The 26,571-nt window shown below is 42.7% G+C and overlaps 1 protein-coding gene across 1 annotated transcript in view; it reads right to left on the bottom strand.

The window, feature by feature from the left end:
• LOC138795868 (uncharacterized) overlaps positions 1-26,571 on the bottom strand; it is a 122,710-nt gene that overhangs the window by 27,963 nt on the left and 68,176 nt on the right. The window contains 1 exon segment of the mRNA XM_069975532.1: positions 10,162-10,292. Coding sequence (XP_069831633.1) covers positions 10,162-10,292 — 131 coding nt within the window.

Genomic DNA, 26,571 nt, shown 5'->3' with positions numbered 1-26,571 from the left:
CCTTCAAAAACTGTGTGCAGGTGTATCTAGAAGAACTAATGCTGTACACCAAATAGTGATAGTATTTAGACCCCTGTTCTCATATTTCAAGGGTCTCCCTGGAGCAATCAGATATCCCTTTTAATATCTGACTTTCTAATACAGTGGTACCTCGCTTCTCGAACTTAATTGGTTCCGGAAGGCAGTTTGAAAACCGAGCAGTGTCTTCCCATAGGAAATAATGTAAATGAGATTAATTGGTTCCAGCAGCCACCAATAATTATCTACAATACTCATTTATTACACTGATAAGTGCTCAGTATAATCACTACTGTACAGTACAGAACATCACTATACTGTACAGGACATTAAACATAAGAAATGTTAATCAGAACCAGCAATTATAGTACAGTAGTCACCAACTCCTCACCCATCCTTTACTGTATAGCGTCCCCCCCCCCCCATCCAAGCACTGTAATGTATGTGAGATGGTGGTGCACTGCCTGTACTACTACTGCACTGTATATACACTCCAGCAGTCTTATTCAGCACAGTACTGTATGTGAAGCCTCACCACTGCTTAACTCGCCAGGTACAACTCACCATCCACGCTCGCAAAAAAGTTTGCAAAACGTTAAAAAACTGAGCAAAGTTCGAATTCCAAACACTACTTCTGGGTAAATTTTTGTTCGAATACCAAGCAGTTCGAGTTCCAAAGCGTTCGAAAACCGAGGTATTACTGTATATGGGTAATTGTAAGTATTTGGATGTAACTGCACATTTAGTTCTGCCCAAGCAAGATGATATGACCTCTAGAGTGATGACATGGGCTCTATACAAAAAAGACAATGCAGAGCAATTAAAATGGGCATGTTCTGTAGAGCTGGAGAATACATTCCTCTTCTAGATACATTGTACCCCAGACCAACAAAAGACACATTACACATAGCAAATATTAAAGTAGTAAAAATAGAAGAAAAACATTGTGACATACACCAACACATGTGACATTTAGATCTATTGCCATCACATTTCAGCCTTCTGTCAGATATACACTGTAAATTAACAGTAATACTCAAAGTACAAACCTGATGGAAAACTCTGACTTGATGCCACTGTGTACATTTCCTGATAACCACATTGCTAAAAAGGTCGGTGGATGGAAAAAAGAATATAAAATTAGAGATTATATCTCATGTTCCACCTGTTTTGTTGTTTACTACGCCACCTGTGGATGTGAAATGGTTTATGTGGGACTAACCTCAAGGGAATTGAGGATTCGTGTAAGGGAACACGTCAGAGGTATTGTGGCAGCAAAAGAGTGTGCTGATATCAACCAGCTTACAACAATTCCTCGCCGCTTTAGGCTATGTTGACAGTACGTATCTTTCCGGGCGTAGTGCGAACCGCGAATATACGCACGTAGTTTTGAGGTTGATGCGTTCGCTTGAAAGTATATGATATACGGCTGCACAATGCACACTACGTATGAGCTTACGGCCGGATTGTATACGGTGCCGTGAAAAATGAACAAGACCATTGTTTGAGGACGGAAATGTTCCAACTCACGGCCGTGGATTCCCATGCGGTCCCGTACGGAGTACTTATTTCAGCCAAATTGAACATGATTTTTAGATCCAAAAGGTTCTGTGTGTTTTATTGGGCTGGGCGAAGATTTCCAAGTAAATGACCTGTTTCAGATCGCTTTGAAACAAGCTAGGAAAGCATAACTCTACTACGGGCGTATGTTCACGGTTTGCCCGCATGTTCGCAATCCGGCCGCATGTCTTTTTTTCCCACGGCCGTACTTTCAGCCGCACATGTACGTAGTGTGAACATAGCCCTAAGCTGTACCACAATAGTGATCCAAGGTCCTTTAAAGTCAGAGGGATTGAGAAAGTTGTAGGCGGCATTACAGGAGGAAATCAAAAGAAGACTCTAGCTCAGAAAGAATGCCGATGGATACACCTGCTAGGTAGTCTGACCCACCATGGGTTAAATGAACAGAGAAGCTTTGCTTCATTCCTATAGTTTTCTATGTGCATCAAATTATTATTTTTTTTTTAACTGTTTTATTATTTTTCCACATATAGTAAATCAAACCACAAGAAAGAGGACACTTCACATTTCGTGTCCGTAAAGAAAAGAATGTAACACTCATAGATGCCCCACATAAATCAGTATGGTAGTGAGTAAGGACACTGTATTCAGCTTACAAAGCATAAGGCACTATAGTCATATGTTCCAACTATGCTTCTAAGAAAACAAACTAACCCCTCCCCCCCGAACTCCCCCCTCCCCCCCCCCTTCCACAGATGCAGGTACATAAAACAAAAAGACGAAAACAAATGTTTTACGGTAAGTATTGCGCACAATCGGGTATCAGACTATTACATTTTCAAACGACCTAATGTTCCAGCAATATCAGAAGTCAGGTACCATTTGGTCCCCCTAAACACCCTTATCAGATCCTTAATTTCCATATCTGTATAAAAGAGCTCGATAAAACGTCTCCATTTCTTAAAAAAATTAACTGTGCTCTTCTCCTTAAGGGTTTCACACTCCACCCTGTCCAGAAACAGAAAGTGTTTCATCTGTGAAAGGACTTCTGCCATGGAAGGCATGACTGGCTGAAGCCATGCTCTCAGTATAAACCTTTTGGCCACCAGCAGGAGTGCGTGGAGGGCCAATGGAATATGCATAGATTCCGGAGCCGAATGGAAGAGAAGAAGCTGTGGCGACATAGGGAGCTCCAATTTCCATTTGGCCTGTATTAACTTCACCAGTTGGGACCAAAAGTTACAAGTATGGGGGCAAGACAATATGCCATGAGTTAGGTCCGTTTTCGGCTGGTGGCACTTAGGGCAGGCCAGAAGCCTGTCTGGGGCTAAGGGGTGAGGAGGAATACCATAAAACCATAGATGGCTCTATGCATGAGTCTATATTGCGATTCTCTCCACCTCTCACTGGGTATCGCCCGGCGTACCGTGGCCCAGCCCGATAAAATTTTTTAGGGTAGATCAATATCATCAAATAAAGTGGCCCTTTTATTGAACCTGTCCCCTAATTTATGGTATAAGTATGACAGAGATGAGTTCGAAGGCGGGACAGTAATCATCTTATCCATCTCAGTCAGTCTGGTTAAAGGTGCTAGATTTTTTAGCCGCGAGGTCAAAAACCCCAGCAGCTGAGAATAGGCTAAGAACTGAGATGGAGGCAACGAAAACCTCCCACAGAACTCCGGGAAAGTGAGAAGTCTGCCCCCCTGGTGGTGAAACAGCTGATGTATGGAAGTGATCCCAACATCTCTCCACTTTTGGAACATCGGGGTGTTTCTCCCCTGAGGGAATTCTGGGTGACCCCATGGAGAAAGATACCTGGAAAGTAATTGGGGTAGGCCGTATAATTTCCGCACTATTTTCGATGTTGCTATAGTATCCTTTAGAAACAAGTTGCTCTTGACCTCTGGGGGTAGGGCGGCATATTTAGTATGAAGTAAGGCCGACAACGACCAAGGAGATGCCAATCCCGCCTCCAGAGCCCAATTGGAATAAAAGTTTGACCCCTGGATCCAATCTATACAGTGTCTTAGAAGACACGCTACATTGTATCTTCTTAGGTCAGGAAAATGTATTCCCCCCTTTCCCCGGGGTAATTGGAGCTTGGCCATTGCTATTCTAGGCCTTTTCCCAGACCATATATACCTGGAGAAGGCGGACTGTACCCTGGCTACATCCTGGTGGCGTAACAGCAGTGGGATGGTTTGGATCGGGTATAACAATTTCGAAAAACTGAACATACGTATCAGGTGGCATTTGCCCAGGAATGATAGTGGCAGTTGTTCCCAACGTCTCAACTCAGAAAGGATTTTGTGAATCAGTGGGGGGTAATTTAGATGGTAAAGTGTTTTTGGGGTACGGCCGATATGTATGCCTAGGTATTTGATTGGTTTGGAGGTGACTTTTATCGATGTATCATGAGGCAATTGGGAGCGTAGGGATTGCGAGGCCGAGAGGTCCAGCAACTCACTTTTGGACAAGTTCACCTTAAACCTCGAGTAACTGACAAACTGGTTTAGCATATCATAGAAGATCGGCAAGTCATTCGCTGGAAAGGCAAGGAACAACATCAGATCATCAGCAAATGCTGTTAATTTAGGTGCATCAAATTTTAATTGCATGTTTTTAACTCTTGTGTGTCTTGTATTTTATTTTAGTTATTTGGAAAGTTTTGAAGCAGCATGAAATGGATTCCTATGTACAAAAATAATAAGAATACTGAGACAGAACAAATGGATGAAGGTTACAGAAAGAGAGGAAATGTGATTTAATATGGGATATGAGATCAATGACAGCATCACCATAGTACTTTATTCACTGCGCACTTTTATGCACTGTCACTATATATATATATATATATATATATATATATATATATATATATGATGCAATGCACTTTATAACAATTTAATCATGATTAGTAGAGATTATGTTTTTTATGTTTTCAATTATGCTTGTTATGATGTAGTGAAAAATAGTAGTAGTAATGTTTACATTGATATAGGATTTATGCACCTTATTTAGTAATTATAATTGATTTGCCTTTTGGGTGTAATATATATAGGAAGCTGTATAGTCATGCAGTATACTAGGCTATGTTCACACTACGTATATGTCCGGCCGCGAAAATATACATATACGTGTAAAACTCCGGCCGGGATTTATGCAAGTTGCGTCCGGCTACGTACAGTCCGCGAACTTATGCCCGTAAGCTACGAACGCTTCCCGAGCAGCGTACGTAGCGATCTGACAGCGGTATTTTACTGGGATATCTTCGGCTAGCCCCGGACACCCCACAGAACCTTTTGGATCGGCAAATCAAAGTGGAAAAAAGAAGAAATCACCACTACGTACGGGACCGCATGTTACGCTACGGGCGTAAGTTACAGCATTTCCGTCCCGAAACAATGTTCTGGTTCATTTTTTACGGCGCCGCATACGATCCGGGTGAAAATTCGTACATAGTGTGAACTGTGCAGCCGTAGATCGTATACTTTCCATTGTACGCAAACTACGTAAATCTCCGGCCGCTTACTTACGGAAACTTACGTAGTGTGAACCTAGCCTTAAGGTAAACACATGGCCTCTTGAGTCTGCTGTGCGCATGCCTGCCTGCGTTCGACCGGCGGGCGTGCGTTCCAGTGACGTAGGCCGGGAGGAAGTGGCGTGATCCCTGGCCCCTCCTGGGACCTGCGTCGTTCCCCGGAAGGAATCCTCTTCTGCAGCATAAATAGTGCGGGAGACAGGAGTTAGACACGCCTCTTGAGAAAGTGACCAAAACGCGAAACATGCGTCGGGGTTACGGACGCCAGATACCACGATGGGTAAGCGGTCTCTATGATCTTGCTAGATACTATATGGATTATGCAGTTTTGCATGTAGTGAACCTAGGAGGCCATGTGGATACGCTGCATGGGTATACATAATGATTGAGACGCTTACATAATATATGTTGTGATGATCATGTGAATTCTACATTATGGTTTCTTGGCTGTCATTAATTACTGGATCCTTTTTGCACTACAAAATATTTTTTATGAGTTTTTTTTAATCATGCTAATAAAAATTATTAATATTTAAAAGTTTAGCTTTATGTTGTGTAATTATTTATATACATTCTTTGCTATGCTCATTCTTTGCTATACTGTAAAAAAAAATGTATGGCTAAACATACAGGTCTGAAGAACCTGAGCGAAGCAGCCGAAAATTCGTTTGGGGAGCTTCGTGAATTTTCGGTCAAACTCGTTAAGATTCGCTAATCAAATCTTAACGAATTTAATTAAAACAACCAAAACAATTGTAGCTACAGTACTGGGACTATTACAAAAGGGCAAATTTGTTAAAGCATGTTGTTGTTAAAGTGTCAAAAATTGAGAAATCACAATTTTAAAAAAATGTCAATCAGCCAGTTTCTGCCATTCCTCTCCTCTCTGTCCCTATATTGCTCTGTTAGTCTTTCCCTGCTCTGCTGTAACTGCCTGCTGCCATCCTATTCTCTCCTTCACACAGCTAACTGGTCACCTCCATTACCGAACCGCCTTATATAGAGGGTGAGGGGGAGGTGCTGACATCACCCACAATTAGCCCTCCTCTGTTCCTAAATTACTATGTTATGAGCATAATTCACCTAATCGATCGATAACGATTTTGAGGCAACGATTTTGTTTTTATAATGATCAGAGTTTAGACGAAAAGATAAATCATTTTAAGATCGCTTAAGCTCATCTCACACATAGGGTGAATCTGTGAAAGACTGTTTACACAAAGCAATCTGAGATTTTGCAGCGAACGACCAACAAAGATGTGAGAACATCTTTGAAAGACCAAGATTTCTCGCTCATCGCTTGATCGCTCGCTATGTTTACACAAGCCCACTATCGCTCAAATGCGATAGTTATCGCGAAAATTTAAACAATAATCGATCCGTGTTAAAAAGACCATTAGTCTCTCCCTGCTCTGCTCTTACTGCCTGCTACCATCCTGCTCTCTCCTCCACACACAGCTGACTGGCCGCCTCTGTTGATGAACCGCCTTATATAGAGGTTGAGGGTGAGGTGCTGATATCACAGAGGGGGCTGCAGCTGATCGGACGGGCACTAGGGATTATGGTTAGTCCCTTTCTCCACCCAGGGATGCTCCAGACAGCATGTGCGGCTGCCATTTTATTTTTTTGCTAATTTCCTTAGTGAATTGGTGGGAATTCGCTTTGCAGAATGAACAAATTGACAGCGCGATTCGCAGCAAATCTTAATTCACCAGATTCGCTTCGCTCATCTCTAATGGTGACCTATAATTTGGTGTATGCACTTGGAGCTTACCTGGTGATCACACTGTACATTTTTGTGGTATCCCACCACGGGTGTTGCTTATAGTTACACCCTTTGCAAAAGTCTGTATTGTAACTGAACTGTGGCGAAGAAGCAGTACCTATGTTTCGCCACAAGATGTCACTATTGTATGTAACAGTACTTATGTTTTGCACAGCTGTGGGTAACAAAGGGTTATTGTGTATTGTGATCTGTGCACCACTGAGGACCTTCTCTTTTTTCTGCCTGTCTCTGAGCTCCTTTCTTCTATGCTTCTCTTCACCACTCACAGGGATTGTTGCATCACCTGTAGAAGGTTGTTACATGGGAAGAGGAAGCACACACCCACACTAGTCAGTCTTAGCCACGTTTCTGAACAGAGAGGAAGCAAGACAAGTTGGTTCCTATTGTGGTCCATCTGGGCCCTGGCTTTGCCAGGTCCCCACTCCAGAGCTACACTCAGCAAGTGCTTAGTCTAGTGGTTGAGCAGAGCAGACGTATATGGGAGACTTAGTCACCAGTTTCTTGAAAGCAGCACTTCTACACACTATGCAGTATTAAGCTACTCTAGGGAGAGGATAAGTCAGAGAAAACCCCAGTCCACAACGAGAACCAGTCTAAAAGAGCACGACAGTATGCTGATAACAAGAGGAACTGATCCAGATAGACAAAAGTTCCTAGAAGCTTATGTATTTTATCTCGCAGCGCAGGTGTCACCAGGGAACCTTGGCCACTCTGCTCATCCCAGGTAACAGGGTCTGGGGCTTGTGTCACCCTCTAGGACAGGTCGCCCAACACTGGTGGGCAGTAGGTGCTGTAAAGACAAGAAGTCAAAACACAGGCACAAGTAAAACTATACTCTCAAGTCTACAGTGTTCTATTTCTACTTTTCTTCTTCTAAAGATCCGGCAGAGCACAGTTCCAACCTTGGTTGGGACTCTCACAACACACTCCTCTTCTCTATTCTGAACCTGCAGTACAAACTCCTTCCCGCTGTTATAAACTCTCAACACCAAATTCTCTCATCTACTCGCTACTCTTCCGCTCTGAAGGTCCTCAGTATAGTTCTTGTCTTGTCTAGTCTACAGTCTGTTATTTGAGTAAATGAACAAAAAGTCCAGCTTGCAGGAAACGATGAATTCAATGAAATTTATTCATATCCACTCTACAGTGCACACACCACGATACTACCCCCAGAAAAACGCCAATGCGTTTCAGATGCTGTAAGGGTGCTTACAGAATCTGAAACGTTTTGGAGTTTTTCTGGGGGTAGTATCGTGGTGTGTGCACTGTAGAGTGCATATGAATAAATTTCATTTAATTCATCGTTTCCTGCAAGCTGGACTTTTTATTCATTTACTCAAGTTACCTGCACCTATTAGAGTGTGAGCCCGTGCTAGCAGTGCAACGTCTCAGGGTAAGCTGCTGTATAAAGTATACTCTCACTAAAGAAGATTTATTTATGCTAACGGGACTCAGTGATTCTTGTTCAAGCACCTACACAGTAGAAACCACATCCTTGGGTGATTTCCCCTTTCTGTGGGTGGCGGTACCGATTGTCTGCGTGGGTCACAACTCCACCCCGGACCACTGTGATATTTGCCCAAGGGACCCCCTCACAGCCCGGCAGGTCACCGACCACAGGGGAAAGGATATAGCTTGCCTCCCTAAACTAAAAGCAGGTGCGCCACCATACCTGTGTGCCCAACCGACACTGGTGTCACAACAGTATACTATCTGGCTAAACTATATTCCGACCGACCACCACAGAAGTGGCGTCTAGCAAGTGACCGGTTGAGCATACACCACATTTTCACAAGGCAGTGAGACAGTGAGAGATGGAAAAGGAAAGAGGGGGGTAAAGGATGACAATTAGAACACATGGCTCTCTGATGGTACATATCATTCTTTTGTAAGTTTTATTTAGTTTACCATACAATTCCCCCACAACCCAACTTTAGCCATGGTGACTTATTTACAAACACAGCCCAATCTGAGAGTTACAAACAATGGCTGAATTACACAGCGAACACTGCTACGTCCTCAAGGAAGACATATGCCAGGGCCCATACATCCTGGGGGGCTTCGACAAGCCTGGCAAGGATGTTTTCTTTGCCAAGCCACAGCTGGATTTGATGGGGATCCACTATGGCCCTGTTGCCAAAAGTGAATGCATCTGAAGCCAATCTTATTCCCAAGAGATTCTTATGGATCATAAACCATTCTAGAATACTTTTAATAATTCAGAAACCCATTCTAATGGACTCTGTTTGTATACTGTACGTGGACTATCTTTTAGGTGAGGGCTGGTTGTGCGACGTGAAGATGACAGTATTGCACATAATATTAGTGAATCATGACACATTATGACTGGTGACAAAGCATGACTGCAATATAATAATTGCAGGTTGCAAGTCAAGATAAGTTGCAGGTTGCAAGTCACATGTGACTTTTCAATCACTGACCTCAATGCAAGTCCAATCACAACTGCAATAAAGCCACGTGACAGCCAAGTCACAGACAAGTATCACCTATTTTGGTTTTACAGCTTAGACTTACCATTGTGCAAAACATGTCACCATGTAGCTCTAGCCTTAACTGTTCACTATTGTTTCAAGTAACTTTCCTCCCTTTGATGGTCCATGTGATTCCAAATTTTTATAAAGTCTTTGCCACTAGGTGTCTCCCCTCCATGCAATCTGATGTCCAACCCCTATCCTCAGGGGAAATCCATCTCTAGTAACAGCCCCAGCAAGACAGAATACAGGAAGTAGGGTAAGGCATACCATGTGCTCTGTGCAGAAGAGGGGAAGCAGCTTGCCCTGGGTTGTATACTTCCCTACCATTTGCACTGTCCATAAACAGTAGAAGACACACTGTAACCTTTTGTTTGCTTTGCTGCTGTTGCTTATTTCCTTTCTGCTCATACAGCACATTGCAAACCTAAACCACGGGCAATCCCTTCTCCTCCACATGCCATCTATAGCAGCTGAACTATGCAGGTAATCCCTCAGCACAGTGCACTTTTTACAGCACTATATCATAGTATAGCAGAAAGGAGTATGGAATGTGTTTTGCTCTAAGGTACTAGATAACAAGCCCCACAAAAAAAAAAAAAAATAATAATAATATATATAAAGAGAAAGAGTTGTGCACCACATAGGGAGGTCAATAATAGCAGTAAAAACTGTAAAATACCTCTGTTGCCACCAGGTAGGTTTTTTTTCTCAATAATAGATACATTAAAGGAAGGAACATCGAAAAATTATATTTCTTTCATTAACTATTTCAGCAATATAGCAATAGATGTGACGTACCTCATTTATCGCTAGCTGTTCTCCTCCTCCGCCATAGCGATGACTTGATACATGCAGGTCATCGTACAAGTCTTCATCACTGCCCATGTCATCAGTGAGCGATGGTCTGTCAAGGGAGCCATCTGTAATCACTAGAAATAAAGAAGGATAGTCATTTAGTGTTAACTACAACCAAGAGGCTGTGTTCCTATATATTGATCAACACAAGCGTCCACAACCACTGCCCCATACATTTAACAATGGCCCCATGATGCACATTTACCTTTATAGGTGAACCTAATGTGACCTTTTCTAAATTTTTGAATGCACATATCCAACTGTTCAATGTTTCAGTACTTTTTGCACAACTTACATACAGAATACAGAAAGGCCCTACACTACTAGTACAGTGATAAGCCCATACTACTTGAATAATATCATTAATCCAGCCATTGTGCCTCTGCATGAACAACACAGGCCTAATGTCATCTTTATAAAAAAAAGACTCCAACTCATCAAGGTCGCATCATTAGGGAATGGCTGCTGGAGACTGGGGGACCTCAAATGGAGTGGCCTGCACTTCCTCCAGACCTAAATCCTATAGAAACAGCTGGGTCGCTGTGTAGAGGCTCGTAACTCTGTACCCCAGAACCTCAATAACCTGAGGGCTGTGCTTTAAGAATGGCGGGATGCCATGCCTCAGCAGACAATAAGTCCACTTGTGAAAAGCATTAGACACTGTTGGCAAGCTGTAATTGATGCTCAAGGGTATTGAGACATTATTGTTGGGGTATACCCACCACTGGTGTTGGCTTTTATATCAATAAATTGTTTCAGTTGAGGAAATCACCTTTGCATGCTTCTATATAAATGCCCTACTTTCATATAATATCACTGTAATGTGAAATTTTCCGTAAATTTCACCTGCAAGCCAAGCATTTCTAACTGTATGTAAGTAGTGTATATGCTGGGCTGGGCTGAACACATGGTTAATATAGTGGAGAAGTAAAGGTGAAATCTCTGTGGTGCAACTTTTAGCCTTTGGTAACTGTGGAAATCAAAAAGTGCAGCTTTTCATTGTCTGCTCATTCTGCCAAAAGCCAAATACCAAAGTCCTATGTCTGTGGGTAGACTGTTTTGTCATTTCATTATGTGATTAGGACACCCAGCATGGTATTTGTCCTAAAGCATTCACGATGCTGTTTAGTCCTGTAGTAATTGTAAGGTTGTCACAATCAATCTTAATATAACCTGAAGGAGAAGCACCATGTATATTAAATACTATAGCTGATGGTAACAGGTATCAGAAATTCATAAAGTACACTGGTGTACAGCTCCCAGCACCTCTTGTTTCTGTATGTATATGCAATCAGGAAGAGGGGTTGCAGAGAAAAAGACTTTCTCACCAAGGACCTGAAGAAGGGGGAGGGGACATGTAATAAGGGAAAGGGACAGCTTAGGTGAGGGGTTTTCTGAGTCGACCCCTGGCAGAAGAGGAAGATCCTTTTGCATTTCAACATAGTTCCTAGCAAGATTTGGGTGGAGGCATCCCCCATAGTGACGGGTGAACTACAAGACGCCCTACATATGGAGGTTGGCACAAAGAGGCTTACATACCATTTATCATTTTGCTTTTCTTAATGACTTTACATTGTGCTTTAGCCCATGCAACAAAAAGGCTGTTCAGTCAGATGTGGTTTTAATCTGTAATAACTCTATTAGTCAGTACAAGTGATAACACGATATTCTATCTCTATAGAGCAATAAAATATGTCCAAGAGCAGAAAATCCAACTAGCATTTATGAAATGTGACAGACAAGGTTCAGCCTGGCACACAATAGCAAATTATACACGATTGTCTTAACAGAGTTGTATCTGGGGAGCTTGTAACCATAGTGACCGTCAATTTGTTTAATCCTCCAGCATTACATGTCTAAGGCAAATGACCATTATGTTTAGGACTGGCCAGATACATGTGTCTGGCCGGATTTAACACTGTTTCCTTCCCTCACCAGCCGCATTATACGTCTCCATCTCTTCCTCAGCCCCTTACAGGAACAATACATGAGGATTATGCAGAAGTGTTAGCAGGTGTGTGATGCATGGATTGTCTGGAGCTTTAGGTTCTTTGAGTCATTACACTTACAAAATGGTAATTAAAGCGCAGGAACAAAGCGCAGCGATGCGGGAGGCTTCCTCTGAGGAGAATTGATTCTGAGAGAGTCCAATTTGTTCCAAATAAAGGCCTCCCCTGTGGTCAAATATCCTCTTCCCTGAACTAATTTTCTAAGCTGTAGGTAGAACACTGTACAATGTGAATTACTATCGCAGCCCACGCACTAAAAAAGCACAACTCCTGCAATCATAAAGCATGCATCCACTAAGCATTTTCATCCTGTTCTTTATTTAGCACCAACATGTTTCTCAGAGCTACAGTATATAGAAGTCAGCCTGTACCCACAATGGGGGCACACAATTATATTTTTACAAGAGTGGATACGCTGCAAAGCCAGGAATGGATTAAAAAAACAAGAAGTTTTAGTCCTTTCTTAATACATGTACTTAATTTATGGTCCATTCCTGGCTTTGGCTTCGAAAACTTCACCATAAACCTAAATGTGGGGACACACCCTAAGGGCCGTATATGATGATACTAGGAGTAAGCGAGTGCCAACCTGTCTTGTCAGTGCTTGCTTGGTCCTTGGTCCTTGGTTGCCTACTAGCTGTTGGTGCTATTACAGGTACCGACAGCAAGCGGAGAGGATCGAGGGGGGGGGGGTCGAGGGCGGGGCTCATAAAAGATAGCGCTGGTCTGCTGCCGCCACTCCTATTACACAGAGCGATGGCCAGCAGACCATCAATATCAGTATCATCCTTTTGGCTCATGCAGAACCGATGATCGTTGCCTTTCTGCATAAACTATTACACAAAATGATAATGTGTATTAATACCCTAACTCACCCTAGCACCATTTCATAGGAAGCCAAATAAGCTCTCCGAATGTTTTTAGGGAATTGCTACTTAAGCGAATCAGTGTGAAATATTGCAAGATATATATTTTTTCCATGTTACACAGTGCTTTATACAAATCATGTCCCTATTGGGAGCTCACAAAGGGTTGGCCACCTTTAGGCATCTTTCTGTAAATGTGAGTATGCAAAAAAGAGCCTATGGAGCCTTATTTAGGAATTTTAAAAACACAGGACTAGCCAGATATCCCTTCAGGAAGGAACCAGCCAAGGGGTGGCTCCTGTAGGGAAACCACTAAAACCACCATATTAAGTGGCCCTATGAGTCAATGTAATGACAAGGGAAAGCCAAGGCCAGGTATCCATCCACCATATTAAGTGGCCCTATGTGGCCAAATGGAGTGGCATGCACTTTCTCCAGACCTAAATCCTATGGAAACAGCTGGGTCACTGTGTAGAGGCTCGTAACTCTTTACCCTAGAACCTCAATAACCTGAGGGCTGTGCTTTAAGAATGGCGGGATGCCATGCCTCAACAGACAATAAGTCCACTTGTGAACAGCATTAGACACTGTTGGCAGCCTGTAATTGATGCTCATGGGTATTGAGACATTACTGTTGGGGTATACCCACCACTGGTGTTGGCTTTTATATCAATAAATTGTTTCAGTTGAAGAAATCACCATTGCATGCCTAAAGGTGGCCAACCCTTTGTGGCTCCCAATAGGGACATGATTTGTATACAGCACTGTGTAACATGGAAAAAATATATATCTTGCAATATGTGTCAATGTAATGACAAAGAAAAACCCAAGCCCAGGTATTCATTCATTTGGCTGGTCCCACTGAGATCAGCAATCAGTTTCTTTTATGGCTCTACTAGGCATTGCTCCCACCTAGCCAGAATCCTGCTCCACACTGATGAGGAGCAACACCCCAAAACAACTGTCTATGGATGGATACCTGGCCTTGGTTTTTCCCTTGTCATTACATTGACTCATAGGGCCCCTTAATATGGTGGTTTTAGTGGTTTCCCTACAGGAGCCACCCCTTGGCTGGTTCCTTGCTGGAGGGATATCTGGCTAGTACTGTGTTTCGAGATTCCTAAATAAGGCTCCATAGGCTCTTTTTTGCATACTCATGTTTCCCAGGGAGCAATGCACCTAGGATTTCACTGCACTGAGCGCTTTAACCAGCAGCCAGCAGTGTTATCATTTGGCTGGTCCCACTGAGATCAGCAATCAGTTTCTCTTATCTCTTTCTGTAAATGAACATTCGCCATGTTAGTTAGTCACTGATGTCCTGCTGCAGACCTGTTCTTTATAGATATGTAGCTCTGTTCCGCCTCCCCCCATGTGATCATACAGCTCTCCTGTCCATAAGATGGCTGACAATGGCGGAGTATGTGACTATGAATGTCACTGTGCCTCCTCCACTGAACTTGTGCTCCTTGTCCCAGTGCGGTTAATCTCTATAAAGGCATGGTGACGTGTATTATCACATGGTCCTCCATAGTCAGTTATGTATAGAGCTGGAAAACATAAATACGTTCAGGTTTGTGCGAATCCGAACTTTCAGCAAGTTCTATTTATAGCAATTTCTATTTATAAATCTTTATAAGGATGAAGGGGTTTCCAATGGACATATCCCGTCTTTATGAAGATTTTGCCAAATTTGCACAGTTTCAGAATTGCACATAGCACGATTGTCAAGGTCTCCTAACTTGCTTTATCACCTTCTCTTATCACCTTACAGACAGTTATACTGAATACCTGTGAAAAGTGCAGGTTTAGGGAAGGAAATTTACCTAGCAATGTAAAATAGGAACTGAAATAGGGGCTGACAACATTTCGAAAATTAAGCTCCTATTTTTGGTTGTGAAATCAATGCGGCTCCATAAAAGTCAATGCAGGTTATAACGTCTAATGTCGCTTCATTGACTTCCTGACTGAGGTCAATGGAGTCTGAAAAACAAATGCCGCACACACTTATAAGGATGTTATCTACCAGTAGCTCAATATAACTTCCCTAGAGCAAGAAACTAATATGCACACTAAATCCACTGTGAAATTCCATGTTATAAATCACTTATTCGCACATCAACCTAGAAGCGTTCTCATTGCCTGATTTGTCAGCCATCTAGCAGCACGTTCCTAGTCACCACATTTGCCTCTAAGCTAGCTATATACTTAGCTCTAAAATTATTATTCTGCTGCCAGCTATAATCCACAGGATGAGCAAATCTCCTATAATTGTTCCAGATTCATATTAAATCTGGACTAAGGTTCAGAAGTGCCCCAATGGCCCAATGATTGCCCATGCAAAGTATGTATAGAAGCAGGTACTCCTGACTAAGGAAGGAATCCCTGTTCCTTTAAAGGGGTACTCCAGCGGGGGGGGGGCACTTTTTTGCTGGGACCGGAGAGGAGGTGGCTAAGGGAAACGACGTCCACTCATCTCAACGGTTCCAGCGGCGGGTACCTCATCGCGGCGCTCCGGTGGCCGGTTCCGGGTCTCAGGTCCGCTCAGCCAGGAGGGGGGATCCATTTCAAGTCCGCTCAGATCCCGCCTCTATCACTGACTGGCTGAGCGGACCTGAGACGTATCATCTCGGGCCCGCGTCAGACACCCGGAAGCGGTCGGGAAACGGCCACCGGAGCGCCGCAATGCGGGACCCGCCGCTGGAACCGGGGAGGTGAGTGGGCGTCATGCCGATACCAGCAAAAAAGTGCCCCCCTGCTGGAGTACCCCTTTAAGCACTTGAGCTGAGCACTGAATGTGGTCAGTGGAAGCTGGTATGCATATAGCATAACCGCTTACTAGTACACAGAATCTTCTCAATGTACAAGAGTAGGGATGAAGCAAATGCAAAATGAATCCCAAAAAGTTTGAATTCTACCAAATCAATTTTTTTTAATGCAATTTGGCTTGAATCTAGTTTAAGCAGAATTGATTTGCTCATCTGTACCCATCACTCATGTTATAGAATAACTTGACCTGAACATACAGTGTAGAGATAAGCAGCTGCCACACAACTCAGGTGCCACTTTTTTTCTGCAAAAACCATAGAGTGAGTTTATATTGTCCAACATACATGGTTTACATGTCTCATATCTGCAAGTGTCTTCTATGAGTTTTGGATCAAGCAATCTGTATATCTTCCCGTATACTGTATAGTGTATAAATGAATAGCACAACATAAGATCAATGCTGACTATACCTCCCAGTAAAGATACAAGTACAGACCATGTAAGTGGCATATACCAATGTCTTATTATGCTAAATGACGGCTTTGTCACTCTCTACCCTCAGCACATTATGGGAGGGAGCGCTGCTCTGGGATATCTGGACTATGCTCATTATTCTTTTGGAACAGAAAGCAGCTCTGATGTCTTCCGGCTGTAGTAAAGGTCTCTTGCTGTAATGACGGTGTGAGAATTTGGCTGAAGTGTATGTAAACAGGCACCAGAAGAAAAAGGTCATACAAAAGGCACCAAATGAGATGCACACAGCTTATACTGACAGGGGAATCACTGTGCCCATTATAGAGCCTGGGTCTAAAGAACAATACACAAGTGGCCTCCATACCAAGCGGGGAATGTGGAAGCATCTATTCTCAGCACACATTGGAGATTGTGTACTGGATAGTTCTATCACAATACACAGCACCACAGCACTTTCTATCATTTAATAATTCCGCCTCACACAGACATCTACACAGCTTACGTACTCTAATAGGAGCCTTCAATCCTCCCTGGCATCTACCGCTGCTGACCCAATAATGTCAAAACATGACACGCTACAAGAAATCTCACATTAATACCTGGCAGACACACTGGCATCATGAATAATACTCCCAGGCTACAACTTTCTGCTCTGAAATGACATTAGAAATACTTCACTTTCAGTATGAAGATGGAGTTTTTTTCATTCTATTGTCAGGGTATTGGTTTATTGTACAGAGTCAAATGTAGCCAAACTAGACGGCTCAGCACTGGATGAGATTTACCTCACACTTGCCTTTGAGAAGGGGAATTAGGGAGATTCTAAGAATACAATTTTTCTCATTATACCCCAGCAAATTATATAGAACATTTCTCCATAATGTTTGCAGTGCAGCCCAGTAACATAGGGATTTGTAGGAAAAGACATAGATGAGTATGTTCAGCAAGTGAGAGTTTCCAGGAACTCACAGATTTTCCAGTTGCAGTCTATGGACCAATGCACACAACTCTGAATGCCATGGTCTGTGCCTTGGGCGGTAGCCCAGACTGCAAAAATAGAATGTGTGGACGTGGCCTAAAAGAAGTTATGTCCTTAAAGAGGGTTATTAAGCTTTATAAAAACATGGCCACTTTCTTCCAGAGACAGCACCACTCTTGTCTCCCCTTTGGGTGGGGTTATGCAACTCAGTTCCATTGAAGTTAATGGAGCTTAATGGTGCGTTCACACCTACAGGATCTGCAGCAGATTTTCTGCAGCAGATTTCATTTAAATAACTGATCACAGCATCAAATCTGCTGCAGATCTGCTGCAGATCTTGTAGGTGTGAACGCACCCTAAAGCGACTCTGTACCCACATTCTGACCCCCCCAAAGCACTTGTACCTTCGGATAGCTGCTTTTAATCCAAGATCTGTCCTGGGGTCCGTTCGGCAGGGGATGCAGTTATTGTCCTAAAAAACAACTTTTAAACTTGCAGCCCCGTGCCCAATGGCCGGGGCTTAGAGTATCTGTGCCATAACTTTTCACCACGCCTTCGTCCCTCCTCCCCACCCTCTGTACCATTAGGAATGCCACTGGAACATTTTCTCCTGTCTGAACATTGCACAGGTGCCTTAACGATCCAGCCCATGTTCAGTATTCACACAGCTGACAAATACGAGACAATCTGCCTGGATCATTCCTAATGATAAGGAGGGCGGGGAGGAGGGACAGAGAGGTTGTGCCAGCCTAATTCATACACAATCTAAGTCCCAACCTTTGGGCACAAGGCTGCCAGTTTAAAAGTTGTTTTTTAGGACAATAACTGCATCATCTGCCGAACAGACCCCAGGATAGATCTTGAATTAAAAGCAGCTATCAGAAGGTACAAGCGGTTTGGGGGGGGGGGCAGATTGTGGGTACAGAGTCACTTTAATTGCAAACCACACCTGAACTTGAGACAAGAGTGGTGTTGTCTCTGGAGGAAAGTGGCCATGTTTTTCTAACAATGGATAACCCATTTAATATAAAATTGTTACTCCGGGCTAGGGGTATTTTTACGGTATGGCCGGAGAGGGGGTGGATATAGATGCAGCGGTTCACTTACCTCCCCGGTTCCAGCGCTGGGTCCCGGATCGCTGCCTCGTTCTCCCATCCTGCTGCCGCTTCCTGGTCTGAGCTGCGGCTTGAGACGTGACATCTCAAGGCTGAATGGTTGAGCTGTGACCGCTGAATGGTTGAGCAGCTTTGAGACGTCACGTCTGAAGCCGTAGCTCAGACCAGGAAGCGTCAGCGGGATGGGACAACGGGGCGGCGCGATCCGGGAACCGGCGCTGGAACCGGGGAGGTAAATGGACCGCCGCGTCTATATCCACCCTCTACCCTGCCATACCGTAAACAAAAGAACTTACTGCAGATGGTAACTATACTAGAGCCACATGGTACCTACACAATGATGTCAGGTATTGCTGTCTGTTACAATTTTATTCATTGAACATTTGGGGAACAATTACGTATTTTAGGGGAAAAAAATGTAAAAAATACAGTCACCAGTATGAAATACAATGAACAAAACATATCTGATGAATAAAAGGGCACAGTGAAATATTTGAGTGAATAAGAGAAGGATCGAGCCAAGAATGTAGGATAATGCAACATGAAAACTTTTTGATAGTTGTTCTCAGGGTCTGTGACAAATTACCCAACAATGCTAGCTTTCTAAAATGTTACATGATGGGCTTAAAAAGGAAACATACCGGGTCAGGAATGAAACAAATACTTTATGAATTCTAAATAATAACACCATTGCTCATGAAAATAGAGGGCAGATCTCCAAATGTTTTGCCTTGGTTTGTGCTTTACCCCCCATGCTTCATGTTGCCCCCTAATGTCAGCTGTACTGAACACAAATTTAGGTGTCTTTCAGACACTTCGCCGCTTGGCCTAACAAACCAACTTATTCTACGGGGGCTTCCTAAATAATTTTCAAACAGCTTTTCTGATGAGCCCCAACATCCTCCAGACCCCATTTTAATAGAGCGAGGGTTATAGGCAGCTAAAGATCCCCTTGTGAGAGGTTGACAGACCAACTAGCAGGATCTCTGGTTTTATTGACAGGGCCCAGGAGTCTTAGAATGAGACTTCAATCAATTCCATTGAACATTAGATTGTTGGTGAAATTTGTTAAAACTTGCAGTATCCAAAACCTAATGTCTACACCCGACCATAGTTCAATGATAACAGCAGATGCAATTAAACTTGAAGATGTGTTTGGTCTGTGTATCTGGAGGACAGATTCTTAGAATAATTTCCCTGGTTGTCCTAAGGTTCAGACATTGACAAATGGATCTGCGAGGTTAATAGGCCGCATTATCCATGAAGCAGTCAGCCAGGAGGATAAGACACTGAGAACCTTTATACAGATCCTGTGATATTATTCCCATCAATTCTCTGCGCACCATCATATGTGCATTATACAATAGTAGAAAGGGATGCTTGGGATCAATGTGCAATACGTACCCTGCCTTCTCCATAAACATCGTGGACAGCAGAGCTCCATGGTAAACTGAGGCTACTTATTTCTCCAGCGTCTTCTTCGTCAGTGTGTTTGCTCAGCGAAATCCATTTGCGGAAACTTCTCCATTCACAAATCAAACTGTTCTGCTTACCCACAGCAAATAAACTTCTTACTCTGTCAGCTTCTTTTATGTCTTGGAGGACAGGCCTGTCACATATGTTCTCTACACAGCAGATCAAGGCACAACAATGGCACCGTTCACTTGTGACTGCCAGGAAGGGTACACACAAAAGCTGGTTTTGTGTTCTTTTTACTCACATTTTAGCCTACAGTATGCCTCTAGTCTATACCAGCCAAGAGAACTGTGTGTGTCATGGGCTTAGTTAAAAAGCTGAACTACTCGAGAAATGTTGTAGGAGTGAGACATCTGCATAAGTGCCATGCCTCTGTACAGACTCAATTAGGGCGGGCAACATACATTTACACACACACACACACACACACACACACACACACACACACACACACATTCTACAAGACCTTACAATGAACTCACTCATTGATATCTGTGTTCCTTGATGCTTAACCTCCCTACTAATACCTATTGTGTAGGAATCTAGAGAATACCTCCAATCTGTATGTACTCTAATATCAGACGTGTCAGACCAGGGTCTTGGGACTCCCACAAATTCCTAAAATGAAGGGATACAAGCACTGTACTCTATTTTCTGTAGTTTATATGCAGTCTTCGAAGGGAAAAGAGTAATACAATGATGAGAATTGGCGCTAAGCTGTTTTCTCTGGCAGTAGTTACCAACATGTCTGAAGTTCTCAAAAAGACTGTGAGCCAAAATGTTAAATACTAAGGTAGTACGTAAACATTCTATAATGGATGAGAGTCAGCTGACAAGGGAAATGTCAGATTACAGTATCCAGGAAATAATGGAGAAGCATGCAGAGCCTCATATGCGTATAAAAGGAAGATTTATTTAGACCAGCCTACTCGTATGCTGGTCTTAAATAAAGCCCTGCTCCCATTTACCTGGTTGGATTTACTTTTGTTAAATCCACCAGGACCTGCTTCTGCTACATGGTGCTAGAGAGTACAGTGAAACCTTGTTCCAGGAACATGCTTGTAATCCAAATCCCTTTATATCAAAGCAAATTTTCCCATAGGAAAGACCATTTGTTCCACAAGCCAAAAATAAGGTAGGTAAGGTGTTTTGTATCAATAAAGAACACTCAGTTCAGTTTAATAAAAAACAATCAGAAAAGAAAGGGTTATTCAGGTAACTCTCCCTCCACACACAACTCGTCAGGTGGCTGCGAACCTGTTGGTGCTGGTACCAGCTTGTACTAGTGCCGGCTGCCTGAAGGGGTTAATTCAGGGGTCAGAGGGAAGTAGCGATGACATGGACGGGCAGTGGAGGAGAGCTAGAAGGCGTCCAATCACTGGCAAGCTCAAACCAAGTTACTTATAATCCAAGGTTTCACATTTGTAAAAGTAAAGCGTGTGAACTTCTTTTCCACCATTCGGCTGGAAAGTATACATTGACTTATCGTGTAGGTGAAGCTGGAAATGTTATCATTGTGTGGATGTTGTAACATTATTAGTCTCAACCACTGGAGCTCTGCCAGACACTGGAGATTAAGGCTAGACTGGACCACCGCAGATTACAGTTGCTTTCCACATCTTCTATTTCCCACTGGACCACCATGCATGTTAACCCCTGCTGCACCAGTAAACACAGGAATCACTGCATATCTGATTACAAGAACAGTATGTACATGGCCCCGGTGATTTTCACTTCTATATTTATTTATTGCACCAGATCATTAAAAAAAAAAAAAAAAAAAAAAAGTAATACGTTTTGATTAAAAAAATCTCACACTGTTTTGTGTGTACAGTTCTTATGCAGATCTATTTGTCTCCATGGTTACAGATTATGAACTGTGTAGTCTGATCCTACTCCCTCTGTTCCCTAGTTCTTGAAAACCATCTGAATCCATGACTGGAGGATTAGATCAGACTACACAGTTTGTAGTCTGTAACCATGGAGACACATAGGTCTACATAGGAACTGTAAACAATTAGAGACCATTAGAAGACTGTTTCAAAATTGCTTCAGTGTTTTTCTTTTTTGCAATAAATAAAACTTAGACCTCCACTTTGATCTACAGTAGTCATCATCCATCAGTTTCTTTTTACGCAGGTTAGATAAGACAATGAATTTTCGTGCATTCTCTCGGGTAATGTATTACACCGTTGTCTAGTGCATTTGTTTTCTTTTCTACAGTTTTCCAGAATAAGTCAAAAAGTATTTTAGGTTTCTCATTTAGAGCCATATAGTACAGGACATGAAATGACGTCAATGTAAGGAGTACATTATTTTAAAGTGTGTGAGGAAAGGAAAGGTAATGGGCTGTGACATTGTAAAGAAGGATATAATATTAAATCTGTTAGAAATCTTTCTAACTGAACATAGTGGAAATAAGGTCATAGCTGTCCTTTTCTTATTTATCTCCCATAGCTTACATAGCTCCAGTATGTTCTCTACAGCACTATACACAGATTTATCACCTTTCACATCAGTTTGTGTCCCATTGGGAACCAAAATCTAATTTCCCTAATATCTCAGACACACACTAGGGCCAATTTCAAAGAACCCCAGTTAGCCTATCAGTATAATTCCTGGAGCCTCTGAGGAAAACAGAGTCCCTGAAGGAAGCCCAAGCAATCAATGGAATCTTTGATCTCCGGACCCCTGAGGCCAGCAATGGGACAGAAAAGAAGTACCTTGTATATTTGATTCCAGGAGGTATCTGGCAGCAGCCTTATATTCTAATTACTGAATTAAACATGGATGCCTGGCCAATCCAAGGGCAGTGAGGGAAATGCCTATCTTATGAGTATGGCCGAGTAAAATCAATTGCATGCACAGCCAATGTCTTACTGTTTCTCATCTGCTGACCAGATTACTCTCTTAACGTTATCAGACTGCATTTCAACACCTCGAGCTGCCTGGCACTTGTGATGTCATCTGAAAAATATTGCTTCTTCTTATTTTCTCTTATGTGGTGGTCCGTGCTATATTTACCTGCACAAGTTCCCTACAGAAGACATCCTTATATCTCCGCAGGCGTTCACAAATTCATTTTGAAACAAACTTAACAAGACAAATTGGCCACATGTACGCCTCAGTGAGACCAGGGATGTCAAAGTATTGCAGGAAGCTGGTGTCAGCGTCAAAATTATACCAGTGGTTACTAGGGTCACAACTATATATCATTGGAATGTTACCTCTGGGCTATTATCACAACAGCACAATGTCACTGATGCTTGCCATTTTTAATATGTGCACATTATGGCTTTTACATTTAAAGAAACTCAGCAGGTTTATGCTGTCCTATCTGTGGCATAAAGTAGTGACAGAGAAGCTGAACAGAATCAATTGTCAATTAGCAGCTGGAGGGCGGGAGGAGGGTTTGGCAAGAATCCTATTCTCCTGCATATTAGGAGAACGGCTAAACAGAACGATGTAAGTAATACAATGATCTGTTGAGCATTTTCGTCTTTATGTCACTGTTTGTGCTGCCCTCATTTAAGGTAGAATAAACCTAATGACAGATTCCCTTTCACCACCATGGGTCATTGATGCATCAATGCCCAGGTCGTTTTAGGACATCAGCTTATGGGATCATAATGATCCCATAAGCTGATGTCCCTATGTCTGCCCCCTCTCCTCTGTCCCCTGCTGCTGTTACAATCTTGTGAAAGCGGCAGGGGAGAGGAGGAAGGGGGCAGAGCTCAAGGGGTCCCTCCCTCCGCCGGCCTCCGTAGCCAGGAAGCTGGAAGCCTGAGGCTTCCGGTTTCCATGGCTACCATCGGGGCTCTTGCGAACACTTTGCAGAGCCCCGATGGACAGTGGACAAAGAATTCTCCCTCTGTAGAGGGAGAATTCTCTGTCAGAAGCCCTAAAGATGCTGCGGTCGTGCTGACCGCAGTATCTATAGGATTAACTGCTGTGAATGATACAGTTACAGCTCCAGCACCGACTTGCAGCGACGTTAATTTACAGTGCAGCGGCAGGAGGAGGTTAAAGAGGCAGTCCTAGATTTTTATTTTTTATTTCTTCATGCAGATAGTTAGCCAATGTGTGCATATTTCCCCATTTAGTTGTTACTTTCTTTCTGAAAATTATTTTTACACTGTGCTGTGATGGTTCTGACTTTAGCTGTCCATCTGATGCTACTCTGATACATCATGGGATTGATAACGGATATGAAAGGGAGAGGATGCAATGAAATCTGAAAGTCAAGAAGGTGGCTGATCAGAGGTCACATAACAGATACAATAATGAAATGTATGGATGCAGCAGAGCTCGTATAAAACAGATGACACTGCAGGAACAGTGAAGGTAAATGTGCTTTATATTAGTAAAAGAAAAATCCAAATCCATGAATGCCTCTTTAAAGAAGATATATATGGGATACAAGTATGTTTGTACTTGCAAATACTGTACTATTTCAAGCTGTTAAAGGAAAAGAACAAATGCTGATTTTCATAGCAAAACTATTGTATCTTTATTGAATATATATATTTTAAAACAATTTATAAAAAGAGAGACAAACCAAACATTAAAAGAACGGTGGCTATCCTGGAGGTGTTCTTAATATAGCACAATCACATAGGCAAGGATCCCTGACCAACAACCTACATCAAAGTAAAGGGGGATGTATTCTCAATGACAGGCAGTAGGACAATATGTGAATAAAATAATAAAATAAAGTGCTAGTGCATACAAATCACAAAATAATCCTACGCTTAAATAAATAAATTACTTATCCACCCCTCATCCGCTATTATTTGCCCCACAACATCTAGAGATCCAGCCAATTCAATACCTTTTATGGTCAAGCACAGTTCCTATCCTCCAGGACGCCACCACCCCGACGCGCGTTTCGTTGCCCTCGTCCCGGACGAAGGCAACAAAACGCGCAATAGTTTTGCTATGAAAATCAGCACTTGTTCTTTTCTTTTGTAGTTTGTGGTAGCTGTAGTAGCAATATAACGGCTGTTTTGCAATACATCTATACTAGTGACAGCTATAGTTTACAGGTGTATAGGTATTGCATATAGACAAAATTGCGAATCTAATATTTCAAGCTGTTGTAAATGTTGCATAAGCACTAAGGTCTCTTAGAAAAACTTCTGATGGGCCCCCACCTATCTAATACTGAAGACGTATTCTGAAGGTTTTTAAAGGCTAGATAACACTTTTGAGTATAAAATGAAGCACAGAAATAAATAGATTCATTATAAAATCAGATGTTACATCCTTTAATTCTATTAATGACCATAGAAACAAATATAACAGTGTGCGTCTTTACCATGGGATAGATCTGCTGATGCATGATCAAATCCTAACCGTACAATGAGGTGCCAAATCATTTCCATGACAACGTGTATTTTTCCAGATATAGCTATGTATTTTATTAAATAGAACAACCCTGAGACCCGTCTTCCCAGAAGAGCTCCCACTTCTATGAGTCATTTCCATTATCTCTTCAGTCATTCTAATTCCAATCATAGAAAACATTCAGCAACAAATAATCTGATGTAGTCAATTAGAACTGATGCCATCCACTAGCCACAACAAAGGTTCTGGGGAAACTCATTTGTAGTCAGCATCCAGGATAAATATGGTATGGTGGGTCAAGGTTAAAAAAGGACCCAACATACCAAATGCAACATCTCTTGTGCTAAAGAAAGGGGAGAAAATCTTTCACATAAGCTATACGAGCTCTATTACAACTTCCTTAAAGAAGCACTCTAGTATTTTATTTATTGTTTGCTTATACACTGCAGCATAGGCTATTATTACAGAATAAGGTAGAGGCTCCTGTAGAGGCTCCTTATGTATATTTTAGTTGATTTGACTTGCTTGGGTTGCCTGCCATCTTCATTCCTGTTTCCCCACTGATATGGATCTCCCAATACAGCCTTGTCACGGCTGCAGTGGTAACCACTGTACTGTGGGCCACCACCGCACTGGTTCCTGGTGGACACCACATCCCAGATTTGGGTACATGGGGCCTTCTGCAGTCCTGCCCCCTATTCCACGGGGCGCTGCCGCCGCTATTCCACGTGTCTGCAGCAAGCAGGTGGGTGCGGGAGGGGCTGCCCGGGTGATCACTAGATCGTCCGGGCAGCCCATAGAGGAAAGTGGTGGTCTGCTGCCGCTGCTCCTGTTCCACAGGGTGGTGGCAGCAGATTGCCGCTATATCAGTCGCTTGTTTTTCAACATGTTTGAAAAACAAGCGACACAATGATCAGCCGACATGAACAATGTCGGCTGATCGTTGCCCTCTACTCCACAGGACGAATATCGGCCGTAACGGCCGATAATCGTTCCGTGGAATTGGGTCTTAAGTCTAAGCCTTATCTAAGTAAAGCAAATGGCATACATGGTAGGTACTGAGCCTCCCCATAATGCTCCGACCCTCTTGTTCTATGTTTCCTCATATACAGCATGATGTTGAAAAAATCATCTCTACTTTATCTAAAGAGATCTACAGAGCAGTCATATAGTAGGTGAGTTTATACACTGATGATCCATAGATTTATACAACTTCTTGGCTGTACTATGAACAGATTCTCTAGTGTGTACTATGAGATGCAGCTTGAAGTTGATCTTTGCCTGCTGCTTTAACATGTGATAGGGAAAAACTAATTACAAGG

This window comes from Dendropsophus ebraccatus, chromosome 6 (assembly GCF_027789765.1).
Source record: "Dendropsophus ebraccatus isolate aDenEbr1 chromosome 6, aDenEbr1.pat, whole genome shotgun sequence".
Classification (NCBI taxonomy): Eukaryota; Metazoa; Chordata; class Amphibia; order Anura; family Hylidae; genus Dendropsophus; species Dendropsophus ebraccatus.
Note: the sequence above shows the minus strand (reverse complement) of the source record. Positions and strands in the feature narration are given on the sequence as shown.